The 21,098-nt window shown below is 38.3% G+C and overlaps 1 protein-coding gene across 6 annotated transcripts in view; it reads left to right on the top strand.

The window, feature by feature from the left end:
* Nucleotides 1–1,632: 1,632 nt before the first annotated feature.
* Nucleotides 1,633–21,098, top strand: part of abcc9 (ATP-binding cassette, sub-family C (CFTR/MRP), member 9) — a 43,302-nt gene continuing 23,836 nt past the window's right edge. For 3 of the 6 annotated variants that reach the window (XM_026922808.3, XM_026922804.3, XM_026922805.3), the window contains exons 1-14: nt 1,633–1,698; nt 2,184–2,401; nt 5,343–5,503; nt 11,117–11,258; nt 11,504–11,625; nt 11,788–11,954; nt 12,665–12,907; nt 13,508–13,702; nt 17,866–18,036; nt 18,318–18,473; nt 19,931–20,065; nt 20,196–20,358; nt 20,449–20,489; nt 20,655–20,803. In XM_026922808.3, coding sequence (XP_026778609.1) covers nt 5,359–5,503; nt 11,117–11,258; nt 11,504–11,625; nt 11,788–11,954; nt 12,665–12,907; nt 13,508–13,702; nt 17,866–18,036; nt 18,318–18,473; nt 19,931–20,065; nt 20,196–20,358; nt 20,449–20,489; nt 20,655–20,803 — 1,829 coding nt within the window. In that variant the 5' untranslated portion in view covers nt 1,633–1,698; nt 2,184–2,401; nt 5,343–5,358. The remainder of the gene's footprint in view (nt 1,699–2,183; nt 2,402–5,342; nt 5,504–11,116; nt 11,259–11,503; nt 11,626–11,787; nt 11,955–12,664; nt 12,908–13,507; nt 13,703–17,865; nt 18,037–18,317; nt 18,474–19,930; nt 20,066–20,195; nt 20,359–20,448; nt 20,490–20,654; nt 20,804–21,098) is intronic. The other 3 variants (XM_053241743.1, XM_026922810.3, XM_053241742.1) reach the window with 3 other exon arrangements.

Below are 21,098 nucleotides of genomic sequence, written 5' to 3'. Positions count from 1 at the left end.
AGACTGCTGATAAATGAAAGGAAAAAACCAACAAAGTGACTGAGAAAGGTATTGGGCTGCCACAAGCCATCTGAACAGCTTCAGTGCACCTTGGTATAGATTCTACAAGTCTCTGGAACAGTACTGGAGGAATGAACAGCATTCTTCCAAAAGACATTCCCTTCAATCGGTGTTTTGATAATGGTAGTGTCTAAATTGTCAGTCCAAAATCTCCCTTGTGTTCAAAAGGTATGCATGTTGGTGTCTCTGGAGGTAAATGACATTGTTTTCACACTCATCAAACTATTCAGTGAGCTTTGGACCCTGTGGATGGGAACGTTATGATCCTGGAAATGAGTGGGTTTCATCGGGGTTTTCTAGTTTCCTCCCACCTCAAAAAAAAAAAAAAAAGAAAGAAAGAAAATGCTAGTAAGTGGATTGACAACACTAAATTATCCCTAGATGTAAAGATAAGAAACAGTGATGTTGCACAGCACATATCTGCATCTATCTTTTAATATCTTTTATATTATGTTTTACATAATTTTTCTTTATTTTTCTATATTTTTCTTTTTCTACTTCTATGCAAATAAATTCTGCTTTTATGTAAATTCTGTTTTTATGTCACCGGACAGTTGAAAAACGCATTTCACTGCATGTTGTACTGTGTATGGTTGTGTGTGTGACCAATAAAATTTGAATTTGAATGTTAATTTGAAGAGTGTGCAGATGTGTGTGTGTGTGTGTGTGTGCACGCATGGGTGCCCTGCAATGTATTGGTGTCTCAGTCTAGGTGTATTCCTGCATCAGACCCAGTGTTCCTTAGATAAAGTTCTGGATAAAGTAACCGTTACTCTGAGCAGGATAGAGTGGTAACTGAAGATGAATGAGTGAATGAATTATTGTTGCTATGCGGATTCGTAATTTATCAAACCACTCAGATTACTCATGATAATCAAGGCACATAAATATAAGAACATGTATAGGTTGATTGATTAAATGTTTCGTTTACACACTGCAGCCTTTAAAAAAAATTTCCTGTACACCAGGGGTGCTTTTCATTCACTTTCAAATACTCCCCAAACTCATAACAACTCAACCGAACCGTGTCCGTCCCGGCCTCGCAGCTTTCGCTCCATCAAGTTCAAGTTCATGCTTTGTGGCGTCTGGGTGTGTGTGTGTTTATCTCGCAAGCTCCGCCAGCTCTATTGCATTCTCTCTCTGTGGTTATGGCAGTTACTGAACATACAAAGAGACACAAATAAGTAAACTGGCGGAAATAAGACACAGGTGAGAATCATCACGCATTACCTGCCGGTTTGATCCGCCTCATCTCCGTCCATTGCTGGCGCTCGACCACTCCCCTGCTGCTGCATATTACTTTTACGATTTCTCTGGATGAAAATTGATTGCATAACATTATTTAAATAAAAACAAATCCCTCAGAGTAAGTTCTCAAACTTCAAATTTAGAGTGTACATGCATATTTTACATGGTGGATCTTACCATAACAACAACAACAACAACAACAATAATAATAATAATAATAATATGAAAAAGCAAATCTGTTGTCACAGAAGTGTGAGCACCTCTGCTATACACACTAGTGTACTGTAGTGTATACTGACTCCATTGGCCTTCCATAGTGTATTACATTACAGAACAGGGTACACCATCTGCGCTGTTTTGATTGAAAACCGCCACTGGGACAAGGGTTAGGTAAGTGTTAAGGTGTTGTGATACGTAAATGAATGAATTGAATGAATTTATTTAAATTAGACCACCTTTACAGTGGGCATACCTGCACATGAACCTGAGGTACGAGTCAGCTATGTTTGCTTTAGCATGTTTTACATTCATAAAGTGGTTTGAGCAGCACAGGGGTCAGGACTGCTCAGAAATGAGAATTCCGGTCAATTTGGTCGTGTTATAGAGGCCAGGGTATTTAATAAAGCTAGAAAACCTTCAAATCCTTTGGCCTGTACGTGGCATGTAGGTGTGAATTGTGTATTTTGGCTTCACCACGCAATTTTCATTCAGTTTCCAACGAGTAAAAAAAATAAGGCGTCATCTGAAGGCAGCTACACAAACAAGGCTACTCACCTGAGCTCATGTGTGCCAGTGTGTACCTGTATAAACACTCTGTTACCTGAACACCGTGTCAAAGACAGATTGTTTTTCTCTTTTCTTTCGTGTTTAATAAGCAGAGGGAATTGGCAGTGGATGTAGTTGGCTGGTTTGCTCGCAGTACACTTGCAGCTCAGTGTGGAAACCCAATAGGAGGGAGCTCTGGGCGCTATAGTCAGCTGAAGCACGGCGGCTAAAAATAATCATCCTGCACTATCCTGCGCGCGCGTCCGCTGCTGTCTCCAACCAACTGCGAGCTCTGGGAATGAAACCCTGCTAACACGACCAGCTCCCAGTAAGTAGTCGTTTATTTATTTCTCCCTTTCCAACTTTCTGCTCTAGCTTTATCCTCTGGTCAGTCTAACTTGCTCTATTCCTCAACACGCTGAGCGGAGAGAAGGAGCAGAGTAGTGAAGTGTACATGGTGCAGTTTGGGTTGCTCTGTCACAGAGCAGGAGAAGCTTCTCTTCAGGAAACTCACATCTTCAGCTTTATTTCACTTCACTTGTGAGAGTTTTCTCAGGAGATGTGGCTGAGCTGCAGCAGGCTTCAGGCCATTACAGAAACAGTGACCGTTATATGGCATAATGAGGGCTTTTTTTTTTAAAGAAACTATGTTGTCTTGACCAAGTCATATATCAGTAAAAGTATAAATATGAAATAATCCACTGAAGTAAGGGCATGCATTAATCCTAGAGACTACTAAGACTTCCATAATGCTACTACTACAATTACTACTACTACTAGTATTACTACTACAATTACTACTACAATTACTACTACTACTATTACTACCACAATTACTACTACTACTAGTATTACTACTACAATTACTACTACAATTACTACTACTATTACTATTACTACTAGTATTACTACTACTACTACTATTACTACTACTACTACTACTACTATTACTACTAGTATTACTACTACAATTACTACTACTACTACTACAATTACTGCTACTACTACTACTACTATACTACTACTACCACTACAATTATTACTACTACTATTACTATTACTACTAGTATTACTACTACTACTACTACCACCACTACAATTACTGCTACTACTACTACTATTATACTACTACTACCACTACAATTATTACTACTACTACTACCACCACTACAATTACTGCTACTACTACTACTACTACCACTATACTACTACTACCACTACAATCACTACTACCACTACTACCACCACTACTACCAGTACAATTACTGCTAGGACAACTACAATTATTACTATTACTACTACTACTGCTAACATTACTACCACTACAATTACTATTATTAATACTACTACTATTAAAACTTCTACTATTATTACTATCACTACTATTACTACTGCTATTATTATTATTATTATTATTATTATTATAAGAAGAAGAATAAACCCCATATTGTGTGACATTCACTGTGTGAATACTAATACTGATAGACCTATATCATATACACTGTATACACAAATATATTGCAAATGTTTTTTTTTTTTTAGGAGCACAGCTCTCTTATGCGAGGCTGCTGAATAAAACTCTCCCCTTGTATGCCATGGAATTTGTTTTCTACTCAATTTTCCCACTGGGATGTCTTAAATGGCACCATTTACTAATTTTAGGTCATGGTGTAACACTCTGTGATTTTAACATCATATTTCCAAACACCAAACTTTTGAGTGATGCTTTCACTTAAATCTGTCTAGCTGACTTTTTATGCTGCTGATTTTTGCTCAGTATTAAACTTTTAAAGCTCCTGGCAAAAAGCACAACCTTTGTGATACAAACAATCTATCAATGAATAAGCTTTTAACATTGATAGATTCGAGAAATGTAGCTAATTAATAAAGCTAATTATAAGGTTATAATTATAAGTATTATAAGTAAACCTAGTCCTATTTTCTGCCAGGTCAGAACTATGTGAGAGAGTGGAGCTTATTAACCATTTAGCGTCAGAAGTTTTGCTGGTGAAGCTCACATGAAAGTGTGCCCACATATAAGTAAAGAGTATTATAAAATTGTGTTAATTAGATTTAAAAAAAAAAAACAAAAAAACAATTTGCCTCTCTTTTTTAGGACTAGATGTATATCATGATTATCTTAATTGCAGTGCAGCCACTAAATCTCATTCTTTTTACCATTAAAAATTTGAACTACTACTAACTAAAAGCTGAACTACTTACCATTACTACATGTGGACTATTACACTAAAATAATAAATTGGTTAAAAAAAAATCACTTCTACTAAACAGGGTCCTGCCAAAACTCAAATTGTCCAGAAGAAAATGACAGAAAAAAGAATGTTCTTTCATGTGCAGTTAAGGATAAATTCACCACAGAAGCTAAATATGAAGGCTTTAAAAGCGAAAACAATTCTATCTGATTTAAGGACACCCATGCTCGCAGCAGTTTCAGTTTACTGATATTCTATGACACAGCCATCCAGCTAGTTTGTTTAGTTAGCTATTATAAGGCTTTTACTAACACTTGGTAGCTAGCTAAAACACTTTCTGCAGCTGAAACATTTACTCCGTCTGCCTTGTTGCTTTCAAAGTCATTTAGCCTATGACATCCATGTTTGTGCTTTGTATGTTCCCGTTTCTTGGTAACATAACAAGTTGCTTTTTTTTGTCTTATTAACTTGAAGACAGAGAAAAAAAGAGAGCTTTGTGAGAGAACAACTGTTTACAACTGCTGTAATGTAACTGATAACAGGAACTAATTTGTCTTGTGGACATTCCATAACATTAAACATAAGAATAAACTGTATAAAAGTTTTAATTATTGGGAAATTGCTGTAATATAAAAGCAATAAAACACTTTGAGACATGCTGTCATTGGAAAATAATCCACTTCGGGATTAGCGGCATATTCCTATTATATTCTACGGTCACTATAGCTGGCAGTACCTCTCCTTTAACTGATATAACACTAGCTTATCACACCACCCTGGCTGGGATTATTTTTCTGTAATAGCACAGTAATGTTATTCCTTACTTGATACCACAGCATTGTATTTTAAACTGTAATAAAATGGTAGGTAATTATTGTCATGGGAAAATATCAAATCATACCTATGTATGAATCTAGTTACCTGTTTTTTTTTCTTTCTGATTTTCTGATGCTTTCTTACACAGTAATTGTTGAATTCATCTGTTTTTTATTGTGAAATTCTAATGAAATGTCACATTCTGGCTAATGGCTGACAGTTCTGTATTCTCTCCTTTAGGATCCAATCAGGCAGCATGGCCTTGTCATTCTGCGGGAACGATCTCAATGACTCCTACAGCGTCAACAAGGGAGTCCTGAATAACGGCTGCTTTGTGGATGCGCTCAACCTCGTTCCACATGTCTTCTTACTCTTCATTACCTTCCCTATCCTCTTCATTGGTATGAAAGTACTATACATTATTTATTAGGTGACTGTGCACTGTGTGTACAGTACGGTATATAGAACGGTTTATTTTGTAAATGGTTACCATTGATACACTTTCATAAGAAAGTGTAGCTGTAACGTTGACACCTAGTATACGCCTGCCATGTGTTTCACTGGAAGATCTCACAAAAATGCATGCCAGAAACAATGCTGGCATTATCTCATCTACTGTATAAACAATTGTCCATCCATCCATCCATTTTCCATACCGGTTATACTACGTACACAGGGTTGTGGGGGATCCTGGAGCCTATCCAGGGAACTTGGGGCACAAGTTGGGGGGCACCCTGGACAGGGTGTCAGCCCATCACAGGACACAGTCACACACACATTCACACACCCATTCACACACTTCGGACAATTTGGAAAGGCTAGTCACCCTTCAACGCATATTGTATATTAGATTGCAGTAAATTATGTATATTCTATATTACTTGAATGTACTATTGGTAATTTATTATTAAATGGCAGATCTTTTGTACCATGTTTTTTATATATTTGAAACCATGTTGCCAGGATATTTAAAGCATACTCTGTATTATTCAGTAACTACAATGAAAGGAATAGAAAACGTAGGTCAATATGAGAATGAAGAGTCTAAGCAAGTATAAGCTGCTGAGCAAGCAATGACTAAAATACAAGACCAAACAGATGAGCAAATGTCAAGCTTATTGCCAAATGTAGCAAGATTTAGCTTAATTCATCATAAGCAAAATAAAGCTGGGGTAGATTAGTGAGCAGCCCTTTTTTTATCATCATGACAGAATCATAGGCTGTCATATTTTTAAGAAGTGTTCTCGTTCCTAAAACGTTCTAGTGAAACTTGAAACTGTGTTCAGTGAACAAGAGCCAGGAAGAGTTGGGGTTACAGAGAGACAGAAATAGAAATAATGTCTATGTGTGAGAGCAAACGTGTCTGTGTGTTATGCATGTCTAATTAAGGCCAAACACTGGAGTAGTATAACCTACTTTTATCTGAGGATAAGCATGTTTTCATCAGCTGCATCAATACTGGATGTATATATGAGAGTACGCTATATGACCAAATGTTTGTGGACACCTGACCTTCACACCCATAAGAGAGTCTTCCCTAAACTGTTGCCACAAAGTTAGAAGCACGCAGTTGTCACGAATGTCTTTATATGCTGTAGCATTACAATTTCCCAGAACTAAGAGGCCCAAACATGACAATGCCCCTGTGCACAAAGAGAGCTCCAAGAAGACATGGTGTGCCAAGGTTGGAGTGGAAGAACTTGAGTGGGCTGCAAAGAGCCCTAACCTCAACCCCAGTGAACACCTTTGGGATGAACTGGAACACTGACTGCACCCCCGGCCTCCTCATCTGACATCAGTGCCTGACCTCACTAATGCTCTTGTGGCTGAATGATCACAAAACCCCACAACCACACTCCAAAATCTAGTGGAAAGCCTTCCTGGAAGAGTGGAGATTATTATAAAAGAAAAAGGGGAATAAATCTGGAAATGGAAGTTCGACAAGCGCATATGAGTATCATGGTCAGGTGATCACAAACTTTTTGCCATATAGCGTTTAAGAGCCCATGTTGAAGATCTCCAGCCATTCTGATATGTACCATATGTAAGAGCCCACCCACTAGACCAGCTCTCCCCCTATCAAAAGGCTAGCACGTCTTCCAAGACAGGTGAAGCCAACCACCACATCTTTTTGAACTGCTGCTCATACTACGTCACAGGGCAGCTGAACACACTCAGAGGAGAGCGTTAACTGCCTTTCTCCATAAACATGAGCTGACAGATTGAATATGGTCATCCTGATTAACAGGGGAGAGAGTAACACCATCCCTCCCAACTGAAAAAATAGGGCCTCCCACGTTCGGGTTTCAAACGTGCAGCTTCCTGATCATGTGTTGACTGTGTATTTGTTTGAAGAAGTGAAGTAGTGAGGGTGTTTTTTTTTCCTGGGTCTGCACTTGGCTCTTATAGCTTGGCATCTATCTAGACTACATCTGATCTTTTCCATCTGCAGTCTATTCCACTGTTTTCCTCGGGCGTCTACAATGACTGCGTAGTACTCGGAATAGCTTGTAGCCTGCAATATACCCACCAAAACTGATTACGAGCAGTGCAGCTGACAGCTTCATCCCCTGGATTTTCTGTGATAAAAAGTCAGAACAATCTCAGGGTGTTCCTAACACACACCTGTGAGAGTAGCAAAAATAGATTCTATAGATTTAAAAAAAATAGATTTCCCAGTAAGTTAATCAAACTCTTAATAAGATCAACACTGGTCTGTATAATTACTGATCACTTTCAAACAAAGCTCTTCTACTCCACAAATTAATATGTGATACTAACCTGGAACTGATGTTTTATAAGGACTTGTTCTTCAGATGTGTTACTAAGCCAGGAGTATATGGTGACTGTCAAGGAGATATCATTTTAGAATAAACTTGTCTGTTCCATACCTTGAATTTCTAGCAGTAAACTATTCATTTCTACCACCATTGATGAATTGGCCCCAGTGAAAATCAGAACTGTTTCCTCCACCCTGCTACACTTGTAGATTTGTGAAAGCTGCAGGACATTGCCTTGAGCATTTTATAGAAAAGCAGGACTTATGGTTCATCATGCCTTATAATGCCAGTGATCATTATCCTCTACAATGTCTGGTATTTATATATTGTTTTATAATGTGTTTTCAAAACAAAATATACACTCACAGGCCACTTTATTAGGAATACCTATCTATTTGCTGATCATGTAGTTCTCCAACATTAAATGTAACTATAAATGGATAAAAAGTATGACGTTTTTCTTTAATAAATAAAATTTGTAATCGTTGGCGAATTGCTGTGGTATAAGAGGAATGAAACACTTCCGGACGTGCTGTTATTGTTGGAAATTAGTCAACTTCAGAGTGGAAATGCTTCACACTACTCCATCGTGGATTATTTGCCTATAACAGCATACCCCATCACATTTTATTCCTGAAACACTCAGTAAAAAAATGAGTGAGGGGAAAAAAGCTAATACCCTAGGTAGATAGAGAAAAAAAAAATGGTGGTCAGGCATTAGCATTAGTATTCTAATCACCTCTAACTTCCTCTGCAGGCCATACAGATCATAGTGACTACCTCCTACCACCCACATATGTTTTAATATTTTCTTTTTGTGTGTGTCAGCACACACAGTGGCATTAACAACAACAGCTGCAGGCTGTGGCACCTCCATATTTGTTTTGCTACTGCCAACTCCTGGTAACGCATACTAACACAGAGTAAAGCACATGTTTCTGTGTGAGCTTGGAGTGTTCAAATCGATTCGGCAACAGATTCAATGTTGGTGAGGTGTGATCACTTGTTTGTGTTCATTAGCTTTCTGTTAATAAAAATGTACAAAATTAGTCAGAAAATGTGCAGCCTTTTCATTCCAGGATTTAGATGGAATTACAGTTACCACCTCAGATGCAGTTCGTGGCCTTGGTGTTACTTTTGACTCGTTTCTTATATGTTTCTTCCAGCACATTTTGCATCCTGATATAAAGGAAGAGTCTTCCACCTAGACAACACTGCTTAGCCTTGCTCCGCTCTCAGCTTATAAAGCGAATATTTTGGTTCATGCCTGCACTACTTCTTGTCTGTATTACCACAGGTCATACTCCTCCTGCCAAATCCTTCACTCTGCTGTTTTACATCCAAAACCCAAAACTCTAACTACTCAGTTACTTTCTCATACTGGTGACTCAGAAGGCTTGTGTGATATAACGATTTTATATCACCTCTACATGATTTTACACTGCTATGATATCCGGTCATGTTTACCCCGTTTATATTATGTCACCCGTCCTGCCAACCTTTATACATTTTACATAGAGGTACGTTAGTACAAGTTATCCCTCAAAAACAAAAAAGAGCAGTCTTTTCCCCTCAATAAAACGGTTGATGAGCCAATTGGCGTGACTGTGAAATGATTCACACAGGTGTTTGGAACTCTGTGATATTAACTGACATGGCCTGGAAGCCCCGCCCCTACTCCCATCTCACGTGTTCGCATTGCACCTATGATTTCTGTCAGTGTAAATGTAGAACACTTTGAATTCGTTAATGTGAAATAAAATCTATCAACATACGTTCGACTTAGCTAACATTAGACAAGTACAGATATAATCAGTATAATTTGGTTTCTGCCAAAAGAAAGACAAAATCTGTTCGTAAAAAAAAAAAAAATTAAACAGGACTGCAACAAAGTGTCACATCATGCTTTAGTCATGCATTATAATAATGTTAATGGTGATGATCATTAGAAAGTGATTAAATATGCTGTTTTTCTCTCTTCCTATCCAGTGCCAAATTTCGATTCTCCAACTTCCCTTCATACACATTCGCTCCACACAGTAGCCTATACCTAACTTTGCATGTTGTCAATAGAAACAACAGAAACTTATGTAAATAAATGTCTACTCTGTAACGTATGTTCATATGAACAGGAATCACAACACCGGCAATCAGTTCTCTACTGCACAGCTGGTAATATTCGTATGCCCTCTCATACTCTCCTTAAACCTGAAATGGTGGAAGTGCTCATTTTCCTGTCTCCTTTTAGGCGGTTCTGGGCGATTAAATTGTTTATCATGATTTTTTTAAAAATAATAATCATAATCAGTCCGAGTCTATTCCACTGAGGCTCTGATGGAAACATCTCCCTCTTAACTATCCTTTTGACCTGTATGTTTTTTATATCCTATTATGAGAGATCCCAGGGCTGTTCCCTGTACAGTGTGTTAGCTTGCCATCATGCTCCTGTAGAGAAAATAAGGATGTTTAGATTTGCAGGATTTGGTGATATTTGATTAATACATAAACATGCAAAGTATGAGGTAGAAAGCATGAACTAGCTGGTAATAGATACAGGGTTGGTGAAAGTCAAAGAAACTTTTTGTTATGTACTTTCAAAACTCTAGTAATGGTGTGCATGTAATCTGGATTACGACATCTGATTAGGAAAATTAAGTACTTGTAATCAGATTAGGGCACATTGGAAACTTTGTGGATTCAGATGTCATATTAGTCACTTAATTTATAGATGGATTGATTGCATTCTCACAGCCAGCAGAAACAAAGTCACGTGTAAGCAGACGATTATTTTGATTTTTGTTAACCTAGCCTACATGATTATCATGTTCTTGTATCCCGATAAAAATGTTCCTTTTTTATAATACATGTAAAGAAGTATGTTATGTATAAAAGGAGTAGCCAATAAAAAGTTACTTTCTTTTTGTACATTTCTTAAAGCAGTGCAATACTATTCACACAGGTATGTAACCAAATTAAAATAAATAAATAACTGTTATTCTAATAGAGGTATAAAAGTAAAACTAATCAGATTAGACTACAGCTCGTGTAATTTGTATTAAGTATTATTACATTTACTTGATAATCTAGTCAGTGATTGTCTCATGCCTATGTGTGAGTCTCATTGTAGCAGTTGCTCAAAACTCATTCTTGACCAAAAGGAGTAATGACTACATGGAAGTCAGTGTAATGTCTGTCACAGGTTAAATAAGTGTCTCTGTGTATGTGTATGTGCAGGTTGGGGCAGTCAGAGCTCGAAGGTGCAAATCCACCACAACACCTGGCTGCACTTCCCTGGCCATAATCTACGCTGGATTCTGACCTTCACCTTGCTTTTTGTGCACGTGTGCGAGATCGCCGAGGGAATCGTCTCCAACACGTACTCCCTACCACACATACACACACATACAGCACAGACACACATACAGACTTGTAAATGCTGTGTAAATGCTTTTTTTCTTTTTACAGTTTCCATTAAGTTGTTAAGTTGCATTTCAGCAGAATCAAGACTAAACAAGGGTCTTGCAGTCAGACCAGAGCTTTGCTTGGTTAAAGTAATTTCACTGTACCAGTGGAAAGGGTTTCATATGTGTACTTACACTGAGAATCTTTTTTTCCTAATAGGGAGATGAAGTCAAATCACTTGCACCTTTTTCTACCTGCATTAATGGGCTTCATAGCAGCTACTACATCAGTGGTCTATTACCACAATATTGAAACCGCCAACTTCCCCAAATTACTCCTCGGTAAGTCACTACAATGATAGAGCTCCCGTAAATGACAAACAAGGAAAGCATAAAATTTGCAACCATGATTACATGTGTTTTTATCCATGTTTTTTCTAATAAAATCATAAAAAAATCGTTGCACTTGAGAATAATTTTTAACATCCATAAATCAATACACAGCACTGTTCATCTATTGGGTGCTGGCGTTCATCACCAAAATCATCAAGCTGTGGAAGTTTGCAGAGGAAGGAGTGGGCATACAGCATCTCCGCTTCTGTATCACGGCTCTGCTTGTGCTGCTGTACGGCCTGCTTATGGCTGTCGAGATCAATGTCATACGGGTCAGGGTAGGTACTTCCTGGGTCGTAAGTTAAACGTTTTATTTAAAGAAAGAAAAACAGATTGGATTGTGCTTATAACTGTTTGGGCTAGGGAGGGTTGGTTACTGGAATAAGAAATAGAGCAATAAACCCAGGGCCATAACCTCAACTAATGACCAAATATGACAATGATGTAATTCTTCATTAGCAAGCTAAAAATCAGATCCTGTAACTGTATCTTTTTCCAAAAGAACTAATTTATGGGTTTCACGTCAATGGGGGTGAATACTTATTCAACTTTTACATTGTTATTTATAAATAATTTTGCACATTATATAGATTTTTCCTCCCACTTTATTGTTGGTTATTGTTATGTACTACCAAATAAGTCCATTTCAAGTCCAGGTTGTAAAACAAAATATGGGAAATTTCAAGGGGAGGGGAATATTTATTGGTCAGTAAACACATTTTTTTGGTTCTGGCCTACTTGACATTGGACTTGGTGTAATGTGGCCCGTTACCTAAAATGAGTTTGACACCACTGGTATATGCACTGAGTCAGAATTGAACAACTCAGATGCATATCCAAGAGAAATACATGGTTATTTGAATATACGTGAATGTATCCTGTAAAATTTCTTACCTTAAAACTTTAAAGATCTTGTCATACAAAATACTCTTAAAAATAAATTCTTGCAATTAAAATGCTTATAAACATTTGCCGTCTTTCCCTGCAGAAGTATGTGTTCTTCACTAATCCACAGCGAGTGAAACCACCGGAGGACCTGCAGGATCTAGGTGTGCGCTTCCTCCAGCCTTTCGTTAACCTGCTCTCTAAGGCCACATACTGGTGGATGAACCCACTGATCATGGGTGCTCACAAGAGACCCATCGAACTGAAGAAGATCGGCAAGCTGCCCATCGCCATGAGGGCTCTGACCAACTACCTGCATCTGAGGGATGCTTATGAAGAGCAGAAGGTGAGTCGAGATGGTTTAGGAATGTCCTAACTTCAGTAACAATAAAGTATAAGTCCTCAATATGGACATTTTGAAAATTTGCTAGCAAGATCTAATTCAGTAAGCTGGTCTTAGGTAAAGAGTTTTAGAACGTAATTTAAAAAAAAAATATGATTAGTTCACCAGGACCAAAGTGAGCCTGGGAGATCTTGGTATAACCCTTTCCTAATCAAATATAGGGGGTCCTTCGCTCTGTGTAATCACATGACATGGCTGTCACTGATGCGATTGCTCATATTCATTTGAATTAATCTGACTGCTAATTTGGACTGAAGGTTGCCAGATTCCAGCTGAGTATACTATGCTGAATAAAAGAATCTTGTATCTTGAACTTCACTCATGCAGTTTTAGTCATGTTAGTGTTGTTTTTTTAAAAGTGGTAGTGTCAGTGTGGAAGTTCTTCATGTAGATTAGTGTTACTGTCATATTATCTTGAAATTATCTTGACATTTTTTTGATAGCGTAAGATTCAAATAAATTCATTTATAACCGGACATTCATAATCTCCAGCAGTTTCCATAAATATGTGTGTTTTGTGTGGGTTTGTGTGTTTGCCCACAGGAGAATGCAGAGGAGCTGGACAAGACGCCATCCATCTGGAGGTCCATGTACCGCGCATTTGGTAGGCCCATCCTTCTCAGCAGCACCTTCCGCTACATTGCTGACCTCCTGGGCTTTGCCGGACCGCTCTGCATTTCTGGAATTGTAGAGAACCTGAACCAGGAGAATAAGACTGAAGAATTCAACATGACAAAGGTGTGTTGATTTGGTATCTTTGGGCTGTATTTAGAGATTTAAGTCCAACAGTTATGTCAGTATTTATGTGGGTGAAGTTAAGCGTATTCAGATATAGTCTAAGCATATGCTTAAGTCAATTTTCGAGCCATTCAGATTATGCAAATTATGTACACTCACCGAGCGCTTTATTAGGAACACCTGTATACCTACTCATGCATGCAATTATTTAGTCAGCCATTCATGTGACAGCAGTGCAATAATGCAGATATGGGCCAGCAGCATTGGTTAATGTTCACATCAACCATCAGAATGGGGAAAAAATGTGAGCTCAGTGATTTTGACTGTGGCATGATTATTGGTGCCAGACGGGCTGGTCTGAGTATTTCTATAACTGCTGATCACCTGGGATTTTCATGTACAACATTCTCTAGAGTTTACTCAGAATGGTGCAATAAAGAAAAAACATCCAGTGAGCATCAGTTCTGTGGACAGAAATGCCTTGTTGATGAGAGAGGTCAACGGAGAATGGCCAGACTGGATTGAGCTTTCAGAAAGGCTGCAATAACTCAGATAACCACTCTGCACAATTGTGGTGAGCAGAAAAGCATCTCAGAATGCACAACACGTCGAACCTTGAGGCAGATGGGCTACAACAGCAGAAGACCACATTAGATTCCACTTCTGCAAGGCAAGAACAGAAAGCTGAGGCAGCAGTGGGCACAGACTCACCAAAACTGAACAGCTGAAGACTGGAAAAACGTAGCCTGGTCTGATGAATCTCAATTTCTGCTGAGGCACACAGGTGGTAGGGTCAGAATTTGGTGCCAACAGCATGAATCCATGGACCAACTTGCACACTTTGGTTCCGTTAATACCAATCAATTATTGCTTGAATGCCACAGCCTATTTGAGTATTGTTGCTGAGCATGTGTATCCCTTCATGGCCACAATTTACCCATCTCCTAATGGCTACTTCCAGCTTGATAATGCACCATGTCACAAAGCCAAAGTCATCTCAAACTGGTTTCATGAACATGACACTGAGTTCTTCAGTGGCCTTCCCAGTCACCAGATCAGAATCCAATAGAGCATCTTTGGGATGTGGTAGAATGGGAGATTCACAGCATGAAACTGCACCTGAAAAATCTGCAGGAATTGCAGAATCCTGCAGATTCTCAAAGGAATCTTTCCAAAATCTTGTGGAATCTGTGCCAAGAAGAATTGAGGCTGTTTTGAGAGTAAAGGGAGGCCCCACCCAGTATTAGTATAGTACAATCATGTAGTTCATATCTCCAAGGATGCCAGATTTTTCATGAGTAGAAGCATCTGATGTAAACACTTGTCTTTTAGCCCAAAAAATAATGAGGGATAGAAAAGGCAGACAGAAATAGCTGTAATGTAATATGATGTAACATAAACGCAAGAGACTAATTCACTGATATATATGAATTATATTATAAATTATATATATATATATATATATATATATATATATATATGAATGAATGAGAGGATGGCGAAGTCACACAATTGTATAGAATGTTTTTGTATGCTGTAGCAATACAATTTCCTTTCACTGGAGCTAAGAGGCCCAAAGCTCTTCCAGCATGACAGTGTACCTGTGCACAAAGTGAGCTCCATGAAGACATGGTTTGCCAAAGCTGGGGTGGAAGAACTTGAGTGTCCTGCACAGAGCCCAAACTCAACCCCACTGAACACCTTGGAGATGAATTGGAACTGACTGCCCCCCAGACCTCCTCGCCTCACATCAATGCCTGATCTCACTAATGCTCTTGTGGCTGAGTGATCACAAATCCCCACAGCCACGCTCCAGTATCTGCTGGAAATCCTTCCCAGAAGGGTGAATAAATCTGGAATGGAATGTTCAAAAAGCACATATGAGTGTTATGGTCAGGCAACTACAAACATTTGGCCATATAGTGTTTATTGCTTGATGAATAGTCACAGTTGTAATAATCTCATTAGTCACTGTAAATCTGATTTACTTTAACAGCATGGCTTCCACCCTCATTATTCAGAAGCTTGCACTTGCTCAGAATAGCACTTGCTCCAGCATGTCATATTATTTTTATTTGTATGGTTAATTGTAATATTTTTATCATGCATTTTTATTAATTCGATGTGCTCTCCTGTAGAGAAACTATTCCCAGGGTTTGAAGGATAAGCTGATTAAGTGATCAGCTGCTAACTTTAAGTGTTTTTTCTTAATTTTATCTATAAAATATTTGCTCTCTGAGATAAGCAATTGCTATTAAGATAGTGTTTCCACCAATGCCCTCCATGCAGGAACAAAAAAAAAGCTTTTTGTTGACTTTAAAGGGACAGTGCTATTAATTATTTATGTATTTAATATCTCATGTATTTATAGCCCAACACATAAATTTCAGTGTGACATATTATGGTTACATCAACTTCTTGTTGTACTCAAAGCTCCACCATACATGCTGTAACTTTCAGACAAATTCAGAATAGCACATAAGTCTGTAGTTATATCTGCGGACTGAATAGTGATTGTTCAGTAAAGTGCTTGTAACTCAACTATGAATATGGCTTTGTGTAGGTGTGTGTAAGAGTGTAAGATGGAATATACATGAATGGACTGTAAAGAATAATATACATGCAAGATGTGCAAGCCAGAGGCAATGGGATATGCTTTCCCAAAAATGTTGGTTATAGATCATAGAAGGATTCATAGTTAATATACACAGATCCATAAAGCAGTCAAGAACATAAGCGGAGCTGAAAACCGGATAAGAAAAGAAACACAAATGACTAGGAACTACATATATGAACTAAAAACCATGGAAACAAGGAATCAGGGGAGTAGAAATATTGCTTAGGTAATATGTGTAAGACTTTTTAAGATTTAAACAAAGTACCAGAGGTATATATGTACACAGACTGTCTTACAAGCTGTAGATAGGTGACAGTATTGATCAGCCAGGATAGAGACAAAGAAAGGGTAAGCTAAAACAGGAAGTAGACACAAAGATTCTGTGACAGGCCACTCCAGGTCCTGACTTTGTCACTAGATTTATTATTAGTGTATGATTATACTAAACCGTTTTGACTGTAACCATGTTTGAAAATTGTACTGTACACTTTCCTTGCAAAATGTCTAAAATTGTATTGTATATACAATGTCTGCGAAAGGCCTTAAATATATGACATGTATCTAAGCCCAAATGAACTCAGAGTCACTCCACATTCCAGTTTGTCCCCTGTGCCAGTTAGGTGAGATATGATCTTAATGAAATCACATAAATGGGATGTATCTTTCTGTATCTGTCAGACTATTATTGCTCAGTCAGGTCCACCCTCATTTTTAGCAATTAACAAATGACCTCATCGGCTGATTGTATTATCAGGAGTCTTGCCATTTCGTGTGTAGCGTCATCTGCCATGATTCACCTCTGACATCACATCTGCACTGCTAGTAAAAGTCACAATGACAAAGCCAAGATCACAAGACCAGACATGTTTTTTAATATAGAAACATCTACTGTGACATTTTCTCACCACTCCAGTTACCATCATATCAGACAACGCCTTTATTAGGTTTATTAGATAACAGAGACACCTCTGCTCAGAGCAATACATGTGTAACAGAGACAAAGGATGACATCACTGCATTTGACAGTGATGACGCAGTTACCTAATGAATATCGGAGTTTAGGTCATTTTAGTGTCTGTAGCAGATTAAAGGTGAAGATTAGGTTAACCTTGTTGAAAGGTAGCAGACGTCGAGTGAGAACAGATGTGCATGACTGTGTGACCTGGAAAATTCTACATTCGCATCCCACCCACTCACACACACTCTGGTTCCTGCCAGTGATGCGGTACTGGCAAAACAGCACAAAAACACATTTTTTTTATGGGTGTCCTTAACTGAATATCTTTCCATATTTGAAGATGTGGTGCATGTCTGTGACTGTGTTTGTGGATTACAGATTTTTCTGTCCAACACGCCCATGAGTTCTGTGCCTGAAATATTTGTCACTGTACAGTGTTTTGTAGTTTATCATTTAAAAGTCATCTGTAGTTGCTTCTTTTTAATATTATGGCTTTCAGATCATCTACAGTGACTTTTGGTGGGTTTTTTTTTTGTGTGCGTATTATTAGTTCTTGTTTTAACCTCGTTTGTGTCTTGTGCCTGTAAGACAGAGGAGCTACCTTTTGGCGTCTACTTTATGTCCTCCACGGAGTTGTTCAAAAAGGCGTATGTCTTGGCTGTGCTTCTCTTCCTGGCTCTCGTGCTCCAGCGCACCTTTTTACAAGCCTCCTACTACGTCACTATAGAAACTGGCATCAACCTACGTGGAGCACTGTTGGTAAGTTAAGGGTGGGTTCGGTTACACTGACATTAAGTAGTAGGACTTTAGGAATATTTAATAGAAAAACGACCAAATGACTTAGTAGATACAAAATCATGCATGTTGATTGTGTCTATAGTAAATATAGACACTTTTTGAGCATATAGGATTTCACAGCTTCAGCTAAAATGTACCAAATATCTTTTGTCTGAGATTTTGTCACACTCAGCCCACCTCTTATAGAAATACTGGAGCTCTCTGTTACTAGTGTGCCGTTGATGGTAACTGTACATTTCCAGGCAATGATCTACAACAAGATCTTGCGTCTCTCCACCTCCAACATGTCTATGGGAGAGATGACCCTGGGACAGATCAACAACCTGGTGGCAATAGAGACCAACCAGCTGATGTGGTTCCTATTTCTGTGCCCTAACTTGTGGGCAATGCCTGTGCAGGTGAGTGAAGTGCTTTCATCTGTCTCCTCATGGAAACAACAAGATTAAATATCTTTATTTTTAAACATTAAAGCAGATGCATAGAGACCTTTGAACCATTTCAAGCTTACATTTAATTAAATTGGTACTATTAAATGTACATATACTAAACTTCAGTTAAATAAATTTGAAATCTAAAGTTGACCCTTGTGCTTTTTTTTAACGATTACTGGATTAAAGGCTCAGTAACATTTGCTTCCATAATGTCATATAATAATTAACATAGAATTGGTTATGCCCATGTTTTGTTTTTTGGTTAACAAAGTGCTATGCCTACATTACTGCTGTTGTCCTCTCTTTCACATTTTGTTGGGCACGAATAAGTCCACTCTCACCAAGAGAAACATTTAGACAGTTTGCTGTGGGCATTGGCAATATGAAGTGTGATTATTCATTGTTTCCATGAGAAGGTTTCTTGTGTAAACCAGTTAAAGGTGAACGTCTTTTCTGTGGAGCCGGGAATGAATCACGTTCAGCTCTCACTTGGCCTGGCTTATTTTAACAAAATGCTGGGGTTTCCAGAAGCTGTACAATATTTTTGTGAGATCTATCAGGGTGATTCCATGATTGGGCTTAGAAGTTACTCCTTTTCTCTTTTTTTCAACATTGAGTGTAAGGGAACATGCATTTAACCATTCAAAATCATACATTTCAGGCAACATTCTCATTTTTACAAGGTTTCTTGACTATATCTTGCTCTTAAATTTGTAACAGGGTTGAAAAATAAAGATTGAGGGTTTTATGCCTCTGCCGCTAGGTGGTGGAGACATGTTTTCAGGTCGTCTGTTCGTCAGTCCATCCGTCCATCTATGCGTCATTCTGAGATTCTGGTTAGGTCAAATGTCTGAAAGGACAGTACTTGTTGGCAGCAGAGGTATCACAGGCATCAAGTTCTACTTGTTTAGCATAGACTAAGGACATTAAGGATATTTTACTGATTTACATAAAATTGATCTTTTTAATTAATAATTTACTTTCAATCTATAGGCAACAATGTTTCCTGTTCAAAATCAGTAGTATCCTCGTCAGTCAGTATAACTGAAAATAAAGAAAAAAGAATGAGATTGAGATTGCTTTTCTTCTTCTTATGATGTTTAGGAAATTTGGATGATAAACATGTGAGGTAGAATATTGCAGATATTTCATAGGGCTTGATGTGTTCAGGTAACATGGGTGTGTGAATGTTTTGTCAGTGGGACACAAATGGCGCTGTAATTGTGCTATCACCACCCGGAGGTAGCACATACAGTATGCAAAGATCACTAAGCCGTAAACTGTAGTGACTCTTGCCTTTAAGGTTATCAGAATTGATCCTAACAATTCATGAACAGAGCAACAAAGCTGATCTTTAAGTAGTAAATTCGTGCATGTGCTTGCTTGGCATTGACTGATAACATCATGTTCTCATCCTCATTCAGATCACTATGGGCGTGATCCTGCTGTATTACTTGTTGGGGTCCAGCGCAATCATTGGTGCACTGGTCATTGTGCTGCTGGCCCCCATTCAGTACCTCATCGCCACCAAGCTGGCCGACACACAGAAAAGCACACTGGTAAGCACACTCTTCTTGTTTGTTCTTTTCACCTCTATCGTATTTCACGTTTGTACTGAAGCATACTGATAAAATCATTTGAGTGATTTCATATTTGAGTGTTTAAACATCTGAATATGCGCTCTGTTAGGACTACTCAACAGACCGTCTGAAAAAAACCACAGAGATCCTGAAAGGCATAAAGCTGCTGAAGCTGTATGCCTGGGAGAACATTTTCTGTGATAGAGTGCTGGAAACCAGGAACAAGGAACTCACCAGCCTCAGGACATTTGCATTTTACACGTCCATGTCCAGTAAGCATTATTGAAATCTCATTCTGTTCACAAAATGGGAAAAGTTTTGTGCCTAAAAGACAACGGGTCTTTCTTATTTTCTCCTTTTAGTCTTTATGAATGCAGCCATCCCCATTGCTGCTGTGTTAGTGGTAAGGCAGCCATCATGATGTCCATATAGTGTATCTCTTTACTCACATGATATCCATATAGTGTATCTCTCTACTCACGATATCCATATAGTCTCTATAGATATCATATTACAATATCTTATTAAATGAGACATTTAATTAAAAGTGTTACATATTTTCTTTCAGACATTTGTTACTCACGCATACATCAGCGAACCTGAGAACAAGCTGAGTCCAGCCAAGGCATTCGCCTCTCTGGCTCTCTTCCACATCCTGGTCACACCACTCTTCCTGCTCTCAACCGTGGTGCGATTTGCCGTTAAGGCCCTGGTCAGGTACGTACTCCGTTGCACAACACAGTCTTTCAAAACTTTTCATGAAAAAACAAAAACAAAATTAAACTGTCGTTATATGTTACACTAATTTGAGACTAATGCCAAAATACACTGTTTTAAAATGGAGACAGATTCTCTGAAATTGTAAATCTGCCTGCAAACAATGAATGATTTCACCCTAGAGTTTCACATCTGTTCTGTAAAACGAAAAGCTAGAGATAAGGACCTTGTTGTGACTCTTGATGCTGCTCTGTCATGATGCTGAGAAAGTAGTAAATTCTTTCATAACCTCTAG

Source organism: Pangasianodon hypophthalmus, chromosome 18, assembly GCF_027358585.1.
Source record: "Pangasianodon hypophthalmus isolate fPanHyp1 chromosome 18, fPanHyp1.pri, whole genome shotgun sequence".
In the NCBI taxonomy this organism is placed as follows: Eukaryota; Metazoa; Chordata; class Actinopteri; order Siluriformes; family Pangasiidae; genus Pangasianodon; species Pangasianodon hypophthalmus.
Note: the sequence above shows the minus strand (reverse complement) of the source record. Positions and strands in the feature narration are given on the sequence as shown.